The sequence below is a fragment of the Esox lucius genome, chromosome 14 (assembly GCF_011004845.1).
Source record: "Esox lucius isolate fEsoLuc1 chromosome 14, fEsoLuc1.pri, whole genome shotgun sequence".
Lineage (NCBI taxonomy): Eukaryota > Metazoa > Chordata > Actinopteri > Esociformes > Esocidae > Esox > Esox lucius.
Window position 1 is genome coordinate 960,775 of NC_047582.1, and position 20,204 is coordinate 980,978.

The 20,204-nt window shown below is 44.1% G+C and overlaps 1 protein-coding gene across 3 annotated transcripts in view; it reads left to right on the forward strand.

Annotated features, from left to right (window-relative positions):
• The window catches only part of LOC105009331 (serine/threonine-protein phosphatase with EF-hands 2), a 46,966-nt gene that overhangs the window by 19,416 nt on the left and 7,346 nt on the right, over positions 1-20,204 (forward strand). For 2 of the 3 annotated variants that reach the window (XM_034296920.1, XM_034296919.1), the window contains 4 exons: positions 13,583-13,697; positions 13,808-13,854; positions 13,981-14,147; positions 14,236-14,272. In XM_034296920.1, the coding sequence (XP_034152811.1) occupies positions 13,583-13,697; positions 13,808-13,854; positions 13,981-14,147; positions 14,236-14,272 (366 nt within the window). The remainder of the gene's footprint in view (positions 1-13,582; positions 13,698-13,807; positions 13,855-13,980; positions 14,148-14,235; positions 14,273-20,204) is intronic. The other variant, XM_020045261.3, reaches the window with a different exon arrangement.

A 20,204-nucleotide genomic window follows, 5' to 3' on the forward strand; every position in this document is an offset into this window, starting at 1 on the left:
ATTAGATGACTACCTGAACCAAATAACCATTAGACGACAAGGTTTTGGGCAAAGCTGAAAATTTGATTAGTCACAGAAGAGGACCATACTCCATTCCTCTATGGTCCAATCCTTATGGTCTTTTGCAAACGTCAGCCTGGCTCTTCTTTGCTTCTCCTTGATGAAGTGCTTTTTTTCTAGCTTTGCACGACTTCAGCCCTGTCCCTAGGAGCTTGTTTTCTAACAGTGCACTTCACCCCAGCTTCTGTTTGCCATTCTTTTTGTAGGTCACTTGATGTCATCCTACGGTTGTTGGGTGGCATTCGAATGAGTTGATGGTCATCTTGGTCAGTGAACAGTCGTTTTCACCCTCTGCCAGTCTGTAGATTTGTTGTCCCCAATGTCTGTTGCTTGACCTTGTTCTTATGAACCACCAGAGTAGAAGAGTACTTGTGAAAACTCACAGACACGACTAAACCAGAATTATCTTAAACTGGAGTAAAAAACATAAATATAGTTTAACACATCAGAAGTATACAGCCACTGCGATACTGTAATTGCTGAGGTAAACTACTCACGACTATTTAGGAGTACATATACTACAGCGAAGACATGGCGGGACCCTCGAGCTGCGGCTCTTCCGTGCGTGCACAGTTCATTTGTGTATGCCTTCCATATGGTATTGTGAGAGATTGGGTTACATGGCATTTGAATTGAGCAATTGCGTGTATTTGAGTATTATTGTTTCTTCTGCTGAACTCTGAAATATTTGGAATATGGTTTCCGATGTGGTGGCAAGTAATGACATCGTAAGCAAAGTACGTTGTAGCAACGAAAATAGGAGTGTAACTTTTCCAGTTGTAGTTACATAAGATCGTTACCAAACTGGTATGTACGTTTTTACATTGTCGGTACGTCATTTAATTACGTTTCTGCGATGTCCTGAGCAGATGAGGAAGATGTGGCCATGCAATTGCCTTCGGACAACGTTCCCACAACGTTGTAAGAAGGTAATGTCACGGCATGACCAATCCACTACGTCAAGGTTGGTCGTGGTTACGTAACATGTTTGCTGAGAGGCTACTTTAACCAGTGCTCATTGCTGTCTGGGATTGTTGTTATTTAATAATTTCATTGTAAATAGACCTACTATATAAACTATGCATCAGTCCCAGTATAAGATGCAATCTGTATTTATGGAATATTAAATTTCATCCAGTTAAGTTTTTAATAATAAATGTTTATACCATTTCTGTTTATAGAGGAACGCCTTCACCTTTCTCTGTACATCCAGTTATAAATCTCAGTGCAAAGTGTGGGTGATAACTTTTCAACTAGATAGCTTTCTGTTTGCCCTTGCAAACATAATACATTTTCATTAGGCTTAGCTTGTCTTAGGCTGAGATTACATTGACCACTACACTATTGGAAGGCAGAGATGACACTAATTATGATATTTTATATCAAACTAAATAATTTAGCTATCAGTTTAAAAATAATCTAACATAACAAAGCCATGGAAGTATAGACTAACCTACTTAAAAAACATTTGAAATCACTTGGTTAAGCCCAATGCAGTTAGGCCTATCACCACATTACGCTAGACCTTTTTGACTGCCAATATGACCGTTACAATTTGAGAATTCCAGCCATAAAAAAACGCTACCGGACATTTGTTTTAAATAGCCTTATAGTGTCGTGGAAAACCTAGTCCACAACGACAAAAAGCACTTCAACTCAGGAACTTGTGAATCCAATAGACTTTAATGAAAATCATAGGAGAATGACAAACATTAAAGCCCTTCTGCAGATAAACCCAAATTCTAAGTACAGGACCATGGCTTTTATACAAAATCTTCAAACATCACGCCATATGATCATCACCTTTGGAAGTCCCCTTTAAGGCAGGGTTTATCTCTTGCCCCTGTATCTTTATACCAAATCTTCAAATTTCACGCCATCTGACCAACCATCACGCCAATCTGACCATCCTTCTTTGGAAGTTCCCTTTAGGGCGGAGTTTACCTCTTGCCCCTCATCACCTCCTGAGTGTCCTTAACTTAACTTAAATCTCATGGTTCATGTTGGGGTCACACTCAGTAAACCCAAGAAGCTGTACATTTCTAGGACATAAATATCTGGAAACAGGATGCTGTTCTGCTGAATTGCACTATTACTGATAAACCCCTATGGAGCGTCAAGACCAATTGCCCTAATCTCAAGGCCATATGTTTTCTGAGGCCTTTCTGTCTGTGTGTGTGTGTGTGTGGGCTGCATCATCTAAGAACTCATAGTGTTTTTGGATCCCTTGTTAATATATTCCCTAAAACGTGTGATTATGCATGCATATTGATATATTCATAAAACGTGTGATTATATATGCAGTTCATAGAAAATTCCCTCACAATAGTAGCCTACATTTAAAAAGCAATAAAACAAACTATGATCCAACAATTTTTTTTTTAATTTAAATTAGTCAGCAGAATGAACCATTCACAATCTTTGCGAACTGAACTACACCAGGGCTGTTGCAATTATTACATAATTGCCTGATCGAAATAATTTGAACCTGATTGCATACATTTTTATAGACAACAATCTTTGGCACAATCTTTTGATTCCAAAATCATGTTTACAATCTGAATAAGGAATTTTGAAGCCAATGAAATAGCTTACCATGCGAATGATGTCCATTTTCATAGGATGTCAGAGCCTTTGACAGGGATTGTCATTGTTGCCATCTGATTCTGGCAGCTATGGGTATACAATAATATTATTCCATGAGCAATATACGATGAATCAAAATCACATTTTGAACACGTGCGATTTTTAAACCGCAGAAAGCTGCGATTTTGGCATTTTATTTTATTTTTACACTCAATCAAAATTATAATTTTCACTAAAATCATTCCCCTATTGTTTGCTATTTTAAGACAATGAATTTACACTCACCTAAAGGATTATTAGAAACACCTGTTCAATTTCTCATGAATGCAATTATCTAATCAACCAATCACATGGCAGTTGCTTCAATGCATTTAGGGGTGTGGTCCTGGTCAAGACAATCTCCAGAACTCCAAACTGAATGTCAGAATGGGAAAGAAAGGTGATTTAAGCAATTTTGAGCGTGGCATGGTTGTTGGTGCCAGACGGGCCGGTCTGAGTATTTCACAATCTGCTCAGATACTGGGATTTTCACGCACAACCGATTCTAGGGTTTGCAAAGAATGGTGTGAAAAGGGAAAAACTGATTCAAGCTGATAGAAGAGCAACTTTGACTGAAATAACCACTTGTTACAACCGAGGTATGCAGCAAAGCATTTGTGAAGCCACAACACGCACAACCTTGAGGCGGATGGGCTACAACAGCAGAAGACCCCACCGGGTACCACTCATCTCCACTACAAATAGGAAAAAGAGGCTACAATTTGCACAAGCTCACCAAAATTGGACAGTTGAAGACTGGAAGAATGTTGCCTGGTCTGATGAGTCTCGATTTCTGTTGAGACATTCAGATGGTAGAGTCAGAATTTGGTGTAAACACAATGAGAACATGGATCTATCATGCCTTGTTACCACTGTGCAGGCTGGTGGTGGTGGTGTAATGGTGTGGGGGATGTTTTCTTGGCACACTTTAGGCCCCTTAGTGCCAGTTGGGCATCGTTTAAATGCCACGGCCTACCTGAGCATTGTTTCTGACCATGTCCATCCCTTTATGACCACCATGTACCCATCCTCTGATGGCTACTTCCAGCAGGATAATGCACCATGTCACAAAGCTCGAATCATTTCAAATTGGTTTCTTGAACATGACAATGAGTTCACTGTACTGAAATGGCCCCCACAGTCACCAGATCTCAACCCAATAGAGCATCTTTGGGATGTGGTGGAACGGGAGCTTCGTGCCCTGGATGTGCATCCCACAAATCTCCATCAACTGCAAGATGCTATCCTATCAATATGGGCCAACATTTCTAAAGAATGCTTTCAGCACCTTGTTGAATCAATGCCACGTAGAATTAAGGCAGTTCTGAAGGCGAAAGGGGGTCAAACAGTATTAGTATGGTGTTCCTAATAATCCTTTAGGTGAGTGTATACAATTCATTGTCCAGTTGTACGTCTCAAATCTGTCAATCAAACTATACAAATAGAGTCTATACCTTGTTCTGATCACGCCTCTCACTCGTCCCAATTTAGTAAAAGTGAGTTAAAGTGTGTATTCTTAAAATATCCCAATTCCATGATGTCTCTATAACTAACGAAAGTAATAGCCACAACCCAATAAAGTTACAAGCGCGGGTCGGGGGGATTTTAGCAGTGCAGGCATTCCGAACAGCAAACAGTCAGAAACATCCAAGATGCAGCATACTGACAAAGAATTTTGCGGAGTAGGGTTTGCTGTTAGGGAGAGGAAGAGGATCGATTAAGAAAACGAATGCAGAGGGTTGAACCCAGATGGAGCCTAAGGATGATTTGGTGCTGAAATATAAATCATCTTCTGTTTGTGAATATTTCGGGTTCCAGAATCTAACGTAGGCCTAATATTAAAACTCTGTAAGATGGTTGTTATAACAACACGGCATAACAACAAATTTATTTAAACACTTCAGCCAGAGCCATAGGGACATCCATGAAAAATGCGTGGCAACGAAGTGAGGGGGCCTAAGCCCCGAATGTATTGTGATCCTAGCAACGCCTCTGTTTTTAAAATCTAGGCCTATGGCCTATAGACTATATATGTTGTCCCATTACATTAAACATTGAAAAACGTCTTGTAAGGGAGGCTATTTCAAACGACTAGGTGATTTCAAATAACTATGCTTTTCTGTGGTTAGTAGGGGCACCCATTGCTTTTTTTTTTTTAAACTGGCCCGAGGAAGTCTGCTTAGCCTTGGATATTTCAGAGTCGTCTGCTGAAGGTGGTGCCAGGAGTGTGTTGCTTTTGAATCAGGCGCCACGCTTAGTCACATAACCAAACACTCACTAGCCTAATGTCTTACTAGTGTAAGAGCTAGCGGAGCTAACAGATCATATAGATCACACAATATTAGGCTATTTAATATGCTATTACTCTATTTATTTATTCATTTGGCATATTTCCCTCCGGACATTTTAGCCGTTGATATTTTCATCTGCCGGACAACTAAGCCTACACCTTATACCGGCGATAAGCCGAAATTTTACGACTGACGTACCCTGCAGTGAATAGAAAAATCTTTTGAATGAATTCCATCAATTTTCTTTTAAATTGACAAGCTTTGAACGTAAAGTGGCAAATCAAAAGTAAGCTAAATCTGGATAACATGGTCACAGACCCTGTTTAAAAACAGTGAAAAGGTATAAGAATAGAATAATCCCCCTGCAGTATAAAATATGACATAACTGTGCAATATTCTGTTAGATTTAAGTGTAAACACTTAACTGCAACATATTCAAAATAATCTACATAACCCCTCAATCCTGATTAAAAGGTATAAATAATTGCATTATTAACTTGCTGGCTGTAATACCACGCAGAATGACTCAAGAGTATTGTACACAAGGCAGCGTTAACCCGTAGTAGCGAGGATGCACGCGTGAGCGGTAGCTAACTTTTGTCTTACATTGCAGATCATTGCAGGGATCTGATGGGGATAACGTCTTGATTTCAACACCATTGTATAAGTCCAAACCAAAATGGGTTTGGTAGAATACGATTGCTTAAATTACGAGTCTGGTCCTATATACCGGCATAGAAATGTACCAATTTCAATGCAAGGACACCTGGGACAGACCCTCAAAGCCTCGTAGCCTATTCACTTATATACAGGTGCTGGTCATATAATTAGAATATCATCAAAAAGTTTATTTATTTCAGTAATTCCATTCAAAAAGTGGAACTTGTATAATGTATACATTCATTCCACACAGACTGATATATTTATTTATTTTCATTTAGACTGACAACTAATGAAAAACCCAAATTCAGTATCTCAGAAAATTAGAATATTGTGAAAAGGTTCACCTTGCACAAGGTGGGCAAGACACAAAAGGTAATTGCTAAAGAGGCTCGCTGTTCACAGAGCTCTGTGTCCAAGCACATTAATAGAGAGGCGAAGGGAAGGAAAAGATGTACAAACAATAGGGGTAACCACACCCTGGAGAGGATTGTGAAATAAAACCCATTTAAAAATGTGGGGGAGATTCACAAAGAGTGGACTGCAGCTGGACTCAGTGCTTCAAGAACCACCACGCACAGACGTATGCAAGACATGGGTTTCAGCTGTCACATTCCTTGTGTCAAGCCACTCTTGAACAAGACACAGCATCAGAAGCGTCTTGCCTGGGCTAAAGACAAAAAGGACTGGACTGCTGCTGAGTTATTTTTTCTCTGAAGTACATTTTGCATTTCCTTTGGAAATAAAGGTCACAGAGTCTGGAGGAAGAGAGGAGAGGCACAGAATCCATGTTGCTTGAAGTCCAGTGTAAAGTTTCCACAGTTAGTGATGGTTCGGGATGCCATGTCATCTGCTGGTGTTGGTCCACTGTGTTTTCTGAGGTCCAAGGTCAACGCAGCCGTCTACCAGGAAGTTTTAGAGCACTTCATGCTTCCTGCTGCTGACCAACTTTATGGAGATGCAGATTTCATTTTCCAACAGGACTTGGCACCTGCAAACAGTGCCAAAGCTACCAGTACCTGGTTTAAGGACCATGGTATCCCTGTTGTTAATTGACCAGAAAATCACCTGACCTTAACCCTATAGAAAATCTATGGGGTATTGTGAAGAGGAAGATGCGATACGCCAGACCCAACAATGCAGAAGAGCTGAAGGCCACTATCAGAGCAACCTGGGCTCTCATAACACCTGAGCAGTGCCACAGACTGATTTACTCCATGCCACGCCGCATTGCTGCAGTAATTCAGGCAAAAGGAGCCCCAACTAAGTATTGAGTGCTGTACATGCACATACTTTTCAACATTTCTAAAAATCCTTTTTTGTATTGGTCTTAAGTAATATTCTCATTTTCAGAGATACTGAATTTGGGATTTTCATTAGTTGTCAGTTATAATCATCTCAATTAAAATAAATAAACATTTGAAATATATCAGTCTGTGTGCAATGAATTAATATAATATATAAAAGTTTCACTTTTTGAATGGAATTACTGACATAAATCAACTTTTTGATGATATTCTAATTATATGACCAGCACCTGTATTGTGTTTTTCAATACCTTAAGCATGTCACCTATGCTTAAACGATGCATGTGTGAGGAATAGTGATTGGCAACATGGGGATGCGCCAAGGATCTACTATAAAACAGCACTCACTGTCTTCACAGTAAGATTCTATCTGCTGCTCTGGGCTTCATTGGTACGTCTGACTGTTAGTCCCACCCTCTCATTAGCTTAGGGACAAGGAAAAAATATTATAAACACATGCAGAAAAAAAAGAACATGGAAATAAATAAATACAGAAATAAAATAATATGGCAATAAATACAGAAATAGAATAATATGGAAATAAATACAGAAATAAATATATGCAGAAATATATGATACTGGAAATTAATAATAACCAAAAAAGCTAATAAATGATCAAGGAATTAAATACATCGGAAATAATATTTGATTAATACATTTATACCATACCATACCATCTTCTTCCGCTTCATCCGGGGCCGGGTCGCGGGGGCAGCAGTCTAAGCAGGGATGCCCAGACCTCCCTCTCCCCAGACACTTCCTCTAGCTCTTCCGGGGGGACACCGAGGCGTTCCCAGGCCAGCCGGGAGACATAGTCCCTCCAGCGTGTCCTAGGTCTTCCCCGGGGTCTCCTCCCAGTGGGACGGGACCGGAACACCTTTCCAGGAATCCGAAACAGATGCCCAAGCCACCTCAGCTGACCCCTCTCGATGTGGAGGAGCAGCGGCTCTACTCTGAGCTCCTCCCGGGTGACCGAGCTTCTCACCCTATCTCTAAGGGATCGCCCGGCCACCCTGCGGAGAAAGCTCATTTCGGCCGCCTGTATCCGGGATCTTGTCCTTTCGGTCATGACCCAAAGCTCATGACCATAGGTGAGAGTAGGAACGTAGATTGACTGGTAAATCGAGAGCTTCGCCTTGCGGCTCAGCTCTTTCTTCACCACGACAGACCGATACATCGACTGCATTACTGCAGAAGCTGCACCGATCCGTCTGTCAATCTCCCGTTCCATCCTTCCCTCACTCGTGAACAAGACCCCTAGATACTTAAACTCCTCCACTTGAGGCAGGCACTCTCCACCAACCTGAAGTGGGCAAGCCACCCTTTTCCGACTGAGGACCATGGCCTCGGATTTGGAGGTACTGATTTTCATCCCCACCGCTTCACACTCGGCTGCAAACCGTCCCAGCGCATGCTGAAGGTCCTGGTTAGAAGGGGCCAACACGACAACATCATCTGCAAAGAGCAGAGACGAAATTGTGTGGTCCCCAAACCTGACACCCTCCGGCCCCTGGCTGCGCCTAGAAATTCTGTCCATAAAAATTACGAACAGAACCGGTGACAAAGGGCAGCCCTGCCGGAGTCCAACATGCACTGGGAACAAGTCTGACTTACTGCCGGCAATGCGGACCAAGCTCCTGCTTCGGTTGTACAGGGACCTGACAGCCCTTAGCAAAGGACCCAGGACCCCATATTCCCCAAGCACCCTCCACAAGATGCCGCGAGGGACACAGTCAAATGCCTTCTCCAAATCCACAAAACACATGTGGATTGGTTGGGCAAACTCCCATGAACCCTCCAACACCCCGTAGAGGGTATAGAGCTGGTCCAGTGTTCCACGGCCCGGACGAAAACCACACTGTTCCTCCTGAATCCGAGGTTCTACTAACGGCCGTATTCTCCTCTCCAGAACCCTGGCATAGACTTTCCCGGGGAGGCTGAGAAGTGTGATCCCCCTATAGTTGGAACACACCCTCCGGTCCCCCTTCTTAAAAAGAGGGACCACCACCCCGGTCTGCCATCCCAGAGGCACTGTCCCCGACCGCCACGCGATGTTGCACAGGCGTGTCAACCAAGACAGCCCCACAACATCCAGAGACTTGAGGTACTCAGGGCGGATCGCATCCACCCCCGGTGCCTTGCCACCGAGGAGTTTCTTGACCACCTCAGTGACTTCAGCCCGGGTGATGGACGAGTCCACCTCTGAGCCCTCATCCTCTGCTTCCTCAATGGAAGAAGTGACAGCGGGATTGAGAAGATCCTCGAAGTACTCCTTCCACCGCCCGACGACATCCTCAGTTGAGGTCAACAGCTGCCCACCTCTACTGTAAACAGCGTTGGTAGGGCACTGTTTCCCTCTCCTGAGGCGCCGGATGGTTTGCCAGAATCTCTTCGAGGCCAGCCGATAGTCCTTCTCCATGGCCTCACCGAACTCCTCCCAGGCCCGAGTTTTTGCTTCCACAACCACCCGGGCTGCAGCCCGCTTGGCCTGTCGGTACCCGTCAGCTGCGTCAGGAGTCCCACAAGCCAACCAGGCCTGATAGGACTCCTCCTTCAGCTTGACGGCATCCCTTACTTCCGGTGTCCACCACCGGGTTCGGGGATTGCCGCCTCGACAGGCACCGGAGACCTTACGGCCACAGCTCCGAGCGGCCGCTTCGACAATGGCGGTGGAGAACATGGTCCACTCGGACTCAATATCTCCAGCCTCCCTCGGGATCCAGTCGAAGCTCTGCCGGAGGTGGGAGTTAAAGATCTCTCTGACAGGAGACTCGGCCAGACGTTCCCAGCAGACCCTTACAGTACGCTTGGGCCTGCCGAGTCTGTCCAGCTTCCTCCCCCGCCATCGGATCCAACTCACCACCAGGTGGTGATCAGTTGACAGCTCCGCCCCTCTCTTCACCCGAGTGTCCAAGACATACGACCGCAGGTCAGATGAGACGACAACAAAGTCGATCATCGACCTGCGGCCTAGGGTGTCCTGGTGCCACGTGCACTGATGGACACCCTTATGCTTGAACATGGTGTTCGTTATGGACAAACTGTGACTAGCACAGAAGTCCAATAACTGAACACCACTCGGGTTCAGATCAGGGGGGCCGTTCCTCCCAATCACACCCCTCCAGGTGTCACTGTCGTTGCCCACGTGGGTGTTGAAGTCCCCCAGTAGAACAATAGAGTCCCCAGTCGGAGCACTTTCCAGCACCCCTCCCAGAGACTCCAAGAAGGTCGGGTACTCTGCACTGCCGTTCGGCCCGTAGGCACAAACAACAGTGAGAGACCTATCCCCGACCCGTAGGCGCAGGGAAACGACCCTCTCGTTCACCGGGGTAAATTCCAACACATGGGGGCAGAGCTGGGGAGCTATAAGCAAACCCACACCAGCCCGCCGCCTCTCACCATGGGCAACTCCAGAGTGGTGAAGAGTCCATCCTCTCTCAAGGAGTGTGGTTCCAGAGCCCAAGCCATGCGTAGAGGTGATCCCGACTACCTCTAATCGGAACCTCTCAACCTCACGCACTAACTCAGGCTCCTTCCCCGCCAGCGAGGTGACATTTCACGTCCCTAGAGCCAGTTTCCGTGTCCAGAGATCGGGTTGCCTAGGCCCCTGCCTTCGACTGCCGCCCGATCCTCTTCGCACCGGCCCCTTATGGTCCCTCCTGTGGGTGGTGAGCCCACGGGAAGGCGGCCCCACGTCGCCCGTTCGGGCTGAGCCCGGCCGGGCCCCATGGGGGAAGGCCCGGCCACCAGGCGCTCGCATACGAGCCCCAACCCCGGGCCTGGCTCCAGGGTGGGGCCCTGGCTGCGCCATACCGGGCGACGTCACGGTACTCATAATGTTGTTCTTCTAATACATTTATTATATTTGATATTGATAAATTTATTTATTTATTCATTTATTTATATTTATCTTGGCAGTTTTGGTCCACCATAATGAATATGTTGTGACAACGTAGGGTTGGTTTACAGAAGACCATCTGTACTGTAGTAGGCTGTTAGGTCCTGGCTGGGGTGCCACTAGGCATCTCTATGTGCCTGGAGGCCACAGTCAGGACCTGACTGCAGAAGTGCCTCTTGGCATCTTTATGTGCACTACTGTTTCATTATCCCCAATCAGAGGCAGCTTCTCCCTATTGCCTCTGATTGGGGATCCTATTTAAGTTGCCTAATTTTTCCCATTAGTTGTCATTCATTGTTTTGAGTCGGCTGTCTGTGTTGCTGTGCACCAGTTTATGGTTTGTACCACTCCTTTGTTTGTTTACATTGTTGCCAAAAAGAAGCATTAAAAGAATGTTCATTAGCTCTACGCGCCTCCTGTCCTGCCTATACTGAACTATGACATAGGCTGTGTTATGAGAAGATACAGCTCAATTAAGCAAAGAGAAATTACATCCCATCATACCTTTAAGACATGAAGAACAGTCAGTACAAAAAAATGTCAAGAACATCAAGTGCTGTCGCAAAAACCACCAAGCACCATGACACTGGCACTCGTGAGGACCACCACAGGAAAGGAAGACCCAGAGTTACTTCTTGCTGCAGACGATAAGGATGATCTTTGCATGTGGGGTTCCCACTGTGAAGCACTGAGGAGGATTTGTGATAGTGTGTTTGTGATTTGATGGTGACACTGTCTGTGATTTATTTAGCAGGTACACTCAACCAGCATAGCTATCAAAGCATTTGGAAGTGATATGCCATCCCATCTGGTTTGCGTTTAGTGGGACTATCATTTTCCAACTGGACAATCACTCAAAACTCACCTCAAGGCTGAGTAAGGGCTATTTGAACAAGAAGTTTAATGATCGATTAATCTCACACAGCTGATCCTGCAAGCTTATATTTAAACTCTGCACGGATATCAGTATGGTCAGCTGGGGATATGGGGCATTTCGAATGGGCATTGAGAAAGGTTAATTAGAATGTGATTTGATCAAACTTGGACTAATTAGCCGAACAGCACACACTTCATTGTATCAATGCGTCATAATCCACAAAAACAAGCAGTACATTGCATAGAGCAACAGCAATCAAACAAGGGGGTAGTGGATTAACATGCCTGAAAACGATTATTGCCGTTTTTGTCTCAAACATTTGCGCTTGAAAGACAACTTTGAGAGTACCAAGAAAATAGTCAAACAAGAAACCAGGCAAGCCTAGTTCAGCCAGACTGCGGTATAAAGTAATGCCTTCTTGAGATTCAAACCCGGGTCGCTCATGTGAAAGTGTGTCGCTATCCACTACCCCACAAAGATCTACGTTCGATGGGTGTCAGTATATCCTCCTTTGCCACTGGCTGTTTTAACAGCTAATTGGTAATTCGTGAATGATATTGATACAGTTAAACTGACTAACGTTTCTTACTAAGTTTACCTGAATCGTCATAGGAATTGAGCAATTGCTAGCGAGTCTGCCAAAGCTATTTGATTTCATGGCATAAGAACTTATTTTTTTCTTTCATGGCATAACAACTTACTTTTTTCTTTCATTCGTGAATGACATTGATACAATAACTATCAATAAAGGTGAGGAAAACTTTTTCATGAAGTGAAACGAAATAAAATAAATAATTGTCGTTGTTCACAATTGATTCAAACTTGAGCCTTCCACCTGAGAGGCATTGTCTTTAACCATAATGCCATGGCATTATGGGATTATGCATTTTTTTAAGTAACTACTGTAGCCTATGTTGTAGCCAGCAAATCTGTTTGTTTATCCTGACCCAAAACGGATGCGTACTTCGAAAATCCACCAAAAACAGTCGCACTATAAACGTAAACTATTTTATTTCAGGCTTACTATAATGTAGTCACTGGTCAGTAACTCATTCAGTAAGAGACATTCGCTCTTACAAACAGCAAATGAAGAAAATGTTAACAAAAGACAAAGCAGTAGGTTTAACATTGCTGAAATTCTTGAAAAATCTAGCTCCAAACAAGCCTCCTCATCACGACCAGACGGAAATTTGTGTAACATTTAAATAACAGTTTGAGGGATCAGGCGGCTGTGCGAGGCTAGTGATGGAGTACTGCATCAGTTGACCTGGCCACTACAATCACCCAACCTCAACCTAATTGAGATGGTTTGGGATGGGTTGGACCGCAGAGTGAAGGAAAGCAGACAAGTTCTCAGCATATGTGTGAACCTCTTGAAGACTGCTGGAAAAGCATTCCAGGTGACTAACTCATGAAGCTGTTTGAGAGAATGCCAAGAGTGTGCAAAGCTTTTTTTGGTAAATACATGATTCCATGTGTCATTTCATAGTTTTGATGTCTTCAGTATTAAACATTGTGGAAAATAGTAAAAAAGAAATACTCTTGAATGAGTAGGTGTTCCCAAACCTTTGACTGGTACTGTACTTAGGTATATATGTATTTAAAAAAAAATAAAACAATGGTGGGGCACCAGCCCTACATCCTTATGGACAGGCTGTTATGAAAAGCAAGGAAGTTTGACCCATAGATATTAGAACAGTGCTTTATATCTATGGTGTTGCCTCTATTCTAGTTTGGTCTTCTACAGCATACATTAATGGGATGTTGTGTTTTTTTGTGGAAATCTTTCAGCGGTTGATTGCATACTTCTCACTTTCATTTTACCTTAAACGTTCTATACTTCCCTGTCTGTTTTTCCCAGTAGCAGCTTCATTCTCGCTATGTCCTGCAGCTTCTTGTGGAGTCCTGGAGGCGGCTGAGAATCCTCCCCAACATCAGTCAGATCTCCACCTGCCACTCCAAGGAGATCACTATCTGTGGTAGAAACCAAAACGCACACCAGGCTTTTAAACAACTCATTAGTTGCTTTGTAGACTTATAGCTTCTTCTTATGTTTTACCAACTTGATTGGGAAACCCCCTCCTTCTAGGAGACTTACATGGGCATCTTGAAGATCTTTTGTTGGTTTTCTACAAGGTGAGTGCCACTTTAGTTATACTAACTGAAGTATAACACTAGCACTAAACCAAATTCATTCATAATGCATGCTCATTTCTGCATTCTCTGAGAAGTATTTGATGTGTACTTACCTATCCCGATCAGAATGGCTTACCATCATCTGAGAGGCCTTATGTCTTCAATGGAGACTACGTTGATCGAGGAAAAGATTCCCTGGAGATCCTTCTCATCCTGTTTTCTTTCCTCCTGGTCTATCCTAATGATGTCCATCTGAACAGAGGCAACCACGAAGACCACATAGTTAATCTGAGGTTCAGACACTGCATTGTACAGTAAAATGTTCTCTTATATTTTTATCACCAATAGAAACATGATTTTTAACCCACTTTTATTTTTCAGATATGGTTTCACAAAAGAGGTGCTTGGAAAATACAAGGTAGGTCTCACCTCACTGATGGAGACAACATATAATTGCTTTGCCTCACAGAGCCAATAGATAAACCCGCAATACAGACCATTCTGACAAACACTGCGTGCACAATTATTAGGCAAATCATATTCCTCAAGATTTATTTTATTGTTCAACAAACAAAACGATCTCAGTTAATCCAAAATATCAATGAACATCAAACCAGAATGTTTAACAAAGGAAAGATTAGTTTTTATATTTCTCAGGGGAATTCATAAAATGCTAATTAATTTTTAAAAAAATCATACAATGTGATTTTCTGGATTTTTGTTTTAGATTCCGTCACTCACAGTTGAAGAGTACCTATGATAAAAATTACAGACTTCTACATGTTTCTTAAGTAGGAAAACCTGCAAAATCGGCAGTGTATCAAATACTTGTTCTCCCCACTGTAAGTGTGCTGAATTATTAGGCATCTTTATTACAATAATAATTTCTCCAACTCAATTGTTTATTCAAAAATTTTTGAGTAAGTGCATCAAATAAGTAACCAAAATGACAAATAACATTTCTGGCCTTTAAAAAATATTCAGTGACCAATATAGCTAGCTTTCTTTTCAATAACTGCCATGAGCCTTCCATCCATGCAGTCTGTCAGTTTCTTGATCTTCCAGAAACTGGCAGTAGGTATGGGAGTTGAGTTGGACCTTTTTTGTCCATCTTCAACCCAAAAATGTCCAACTACCTCATCCTTAATGATAGCAACCCATACCACTACCCCTCTGCCACCTTGCTGGCACCTGACTCAAAGTGTTGCCGTGTCCATTAGTGATTGCCACAGGCCCATCCATCTGGTCCATAAAGAGTCATTCTCATTTCATCTGTCCATAAAACCTTCAGGTATTTCTTTGCCCAATCTATACACTTCAACATGTGAATCTTATTCATTGGTGGTCTTTTTTCAGCCTTCTTGACCTTGGCAATGTCTCTAAGCACTTGACACCTTGTACTTCTGGACTCTCCAGGTAGGTTGCAGTTCCGGAGTATAGTGGCACTGGAGGATAATGGGTTCCTGGTAGCTTCACATTTTATTATTCTCAAGTCTTTTGCAGCCCAGTTGACTATTTGCCAAAAATATTTGAGTGTCCGGTGGTCACGCCTCAATAGTTTAGCTATTTCAAGAGTGTTGCATCTGTCTGAAAGGCATTTAAAAAAAAATCTGTTAAATCTCTTTTTGGCCCATTTTACCTGAGGTCATGAAGCTGCCTAATAATTATGCACACCTTGATATAAAGTGTTATTCACTGTTGCCACACCCTCCCTCATTACACAAATATATTTCGCCTGAAAATTATTCAATCCAATGAGCATTCAAGTTTATATGGTTTGGAGAATGTGCATAGAAATAATAATACGATCAGAATTCTCACTTGCCTAATTAGTGTGCACGCAGTGTATACATCGATTGACTTTTAACCAGTGTTTAGGACAAAACATATTTAACCTTTAATAAAGATGTGAGTAAATATGAATACTTTATTTTGTATACAGTAATACAAAAAGTTAGAAATTATCAGTGCACTTTTTTTCAGTAATGCAGCACCCAATTTGCAAGGATAACAACACTAAACCTCTTTCTAGATGTTTTTGTGATTTTGAGATCTTAGGTCGTGCTTCCACAAAGTATCCTTCCAGATCTTTGACATTCTCCTACTACTATACATACAGTACATTATAGACTGACATATTTTATTTAAAGCACAGGTTTTCGATGAAGCACAGGTCCAGAGAGTAAGATGGTCATTGTAAAATGTAGAATTTGTAGTCTGTACAATTTATTTTAAATATTTTTTGGTTTTCATTTGTGCTTGGGGTTATTGTCTTCCTGAAATATCCACTTGCAGCCAAGGTGTCTTTTGCAGATACAAGCAAGTGTTTAGCTGAAATGTCCTGGTATGTGGTTCATCAAGTTGAAATAGATTTTAAATAGCCAGGGCATGTCAAAATGTGATTTCTGAATGCTATACTGACACTATACAGTCAAAATAACACTCTGGCATGGTGGATATGATATTAGTGCCCTTTTTGTGTAAAAGCTTTTAAAAAACAAATGCTAGGGTTCAGCCTGTTTTGGTTAGATAGTTATTAGATTAGATTCAACTTTATTGTCATTGAACGGTAAGAAATGCAGTTAGCATTTAACCAGAAGTGCAAATAGAAAAGGGCAGGTATTATGTATAGTATATGTTACAAGTGGAATGTATAGATGTGCAATGAAGGCAAATACAGTACAAAGGGTAATTCTAAATGTGCAATAAAATGTAAGTATAATGTATGTACAAGTGGGGAATTAATAGTTTTGCAATGAGCTAAATGTCCATCCATCCATCTTCTTCCGCTTATCCGGGGCTGTGTCGCGGGGGCAGCAGTCTAAGCAGGGATGCCCAGACTTCCCTCTCCCCAGACACTTCCTCTAGCTCTTCCGGGGGGACACCGAGGCGTTTCCAGGCCAGCCGGGAGACATAGTCCCTCCAGCGTGTCCTAGGTCTTCCCCGGGGTCTCCTCCCGGTGGGACGGGACCGGAACACCTTTCCAGGAATCCGAAACAGATGCCCAAGCCACCTCAGCTGACCCCTCTCGATGTGGAGGAGCAGCGGCTCTACTCTGAGCTCCTCCTGGGTGACCGAGCTTCTCACCCTATCTCTAAGGGATCGCCCAGCCACCCTGCGGAGAAAGCTCATTTCGGCCGCCTGTATCCGGGATCTTGTCCTTTCGGTCATGACCCAAAGCTCATGACCATAGGTGAGAGTAGGAACGTAGATTGACTGGTAAATCGAGAGCTTCGCCTTGCGGCTCAGCTCTTTCTTCACCACGACAGACCGATACATCGACTGCATTACTGCAGAAGCTGCACCGATCCGTCTGTCAATCTCCCGTTCCATCCTTCCCTCACTCGTGAACAAGACCCCTAGATACTTAAACTCCTCCACTTGAGGCAGGCACTCTCCACCAACCTGAAGTGGGCAAGCCACCCTTTTCCGACTGAGGACCATGGCCTCGGATTTGGAGATGCTGATTCTCCTCCCCACCACTTCACACTCGGCTGCAAACCGTCCCAGTGCATGCTGAAGGTCCTGGTTAGAAGGGGCCAACACAACAACATCATCTGCAAAGAGCAGAGATGAAATTGTGTGGTCCCCAAACCTGACACCCTCCGGCCACTGGCTGCGCCTAGAAAGGGCAGCCCTGCCGGAGTCCAACATGCACTGGGAACAAGTCTGACTTACTGCCGGCAGTGCGGACCAAGCTCCTGCTTCAAGTTGTATAGGGACCTGAAAGCCCTTAGCAAAGGACCCAGGACCCCATATTCCCGAAGCACACTCCACAAGATGCCGCGAGGGACACAGTCGAATGCCTTCTCCAAATCCACAAAACACATGTGGATTGTGGTTGGGCAAACTCCCATGAACTCTCCAACACCCCATAGAGGGTATAGAGCTGGCCCAGTGTTCCACGGCCCGGACGAAAACCACACTGTTCCTCCTGAATCTGAGGTTCTACTATCGGCCGTATTCTCCTCTCCAGAACCCTGGCATAGACTTTCCCGGGGAGGCTGAGAAGTGTGATCCCCCTATAGTTGGAACACACCCTCCGGTCCCCCTTCTTAAAAAGAGGGACCACTACCCCAGTCTGCCATCCCAGAGGCACTGTCCCCGACCGCCACGCAATGTTGCACAGGCGTGTCAACCAAGACATCCCCACAACATCCAGAGACTTGAGGTACTCAGGGTGGATCTCATCCTCCCCCGGTGCCTTGCCACCGAGGAGTTTCTTGACCACCTCTGTGACTTCAGCCCGGGTGATGGACGAGTCCACCTCTGAGCCCTCATCCTCTGCTTTCTCAATGGAAGACGTGACAGCGGGATTGAGGAGATCCTCGAAGTACTCCTTCCACCGCCCGATGACACCCTCAGTTGAGGTCAACAGCTGCCCACCTCTACTGTAAACAGCGTTGGTAGGGCACTGTTTCCCTCTCCTGAGGCGCCGGATGGTTTGCCAGAATCTCTTCGAGGCCAGCCGATAGTCCTTCTCCATGGACTCACCGAACTCCTCCCAGGCCCGAGTTTTTGCCGCCACAACCACCCGGGCTGCAGCCCGCTTGGCCTGTCGGTACCCGTCAGCTGCCTCAGGAGTCCCACAAGCCAACCAGGCCTGATAGGACTCCTTCTTCAGCTTGACGGCATCCCTTACTTCCGGTGTCCACCACCGGGTTCGGGGATTGCCGCCTCGATAGGCACCGGAGACCTTACGGCCACAGCTCCGAGCGGCCGCTTCTACAATGGTGGTGGAGAACATGGTCCACTCGGACTCAATATCTCCAGCCTCCCTCGGGATCCAGTCGAAGCTCTGCCGGAGGTGGGAGTTAAAGATCTCTCTGACAGGAGACTCGGCCAGACGTTCCCAGCAGACCCTTACAGTACGCTTGGGCCTGCCAAATCTGTCCAGCTTCCTCCCCCGCCATCGGATCCAACTTACCACCAGGTGGTGATCAGTTGACAGCTCCGCCCCTCTCTTCACCCGAGTGTCCAAGACATACGGCCGCAGGTCAGATGAGACGACAACAAAGTCGATCATCGACCTGCGGCCTAGGGTGTCCTGGTGCCACGTGCACTGATGGACACCCTTATGCATGAACATGGTGTTCGTTATGGACAAACTGTGACTAGCACAGAAGTCCAATAACTGAACACCACTCGGGTTCAGATCAGGGGGGCCGTTCCTCCCAATCACGCCCCTCCAGCTGTCACTGTCGTTGCCCACGTGGGCGTTAAAGTCCCTACCAGGGGCATATAGCCCCAGACAACATAGCTCCTAGGGTCACTCGGGTACTCAAACCCCTCCACCGCGTTAAGGTGGCAGTTCATGGAGGGGCCATTGAGCTAAATGCAAATGGCAATTCTATCTGTGCAGTCGAGGAAATTGGAGGTGTATGTAGCATGTGCAACTGAAATGCCGGGATAGTAGCAATGAGGTTCCCAAGGTAGACATGTAAAAACTGAAAACTTCCTTATCAGACTTTGCAAGGCAGTGTCAGAGTCCAGTAGTACAAGGGAGTAGTGCAACAATGTCCCTGGGAGCAGGGTTGGGTAGTTTCTTTTTAAATATAATCCATTACAGTTACACATTTGTAATCAGTAACTTAACTTTTTGATTACTCAAATTCAGTAACGTAATCTGATTTATTTGAATTACTTTTAGATTACTTTCATATTAAGAGGGATAGGAATAACCTTTTGCAGGATCAATCAATGTTAGAGTTTACAGAATCTGTCTGTTTATCTGAACATAACCCAAAATTGAAGGATGTGTTAGCCTTTACTGTAAATAGTTTTATTCATGTTACAAGTTACAAGTTCTCAAAAAGGCTATTGAAATTGTTTTATATACAAATCAAGGTATACGTAGCTTTTTACATGTACACTAAATCTGCAGTAGTCTGATGTTTTGCTCCACAACCACCAACTTCATACACCTGCACTCTTAGCTTAAAGTCAATGTCGTCAGCAGATAAATGATAACCAATGGATGCAATATTCTGAGATGCAAAGCAAGCAGAATCACATGGCCTACCTGTATGGACGAAGTTGAGGTGGTTGCGTCAAATGCAAATCGTCCTTCGGCAGAGTGCTTCCCAACACACCTTATCTCCTTAAATATCGTGATGAATTCCATATAATGTTTTATTTTGAAGGCAGCAGTTAGTTATCTGACAAAGTTGCTTAATCTCAAAAAAAAATCTCAAAAAAAATGTTGGCTGTGTTGTTCGGCTGTGTTGTTATTTGACAAATGAACCTTGAAAAATATATAATAAGAAGTAGGCCAATCGCCGCTTGCGCTGGAGATCTACGATGGCTGGGAACTGGGCACCAGTGATGTGCTGGGTGGTTTTCACTATCAG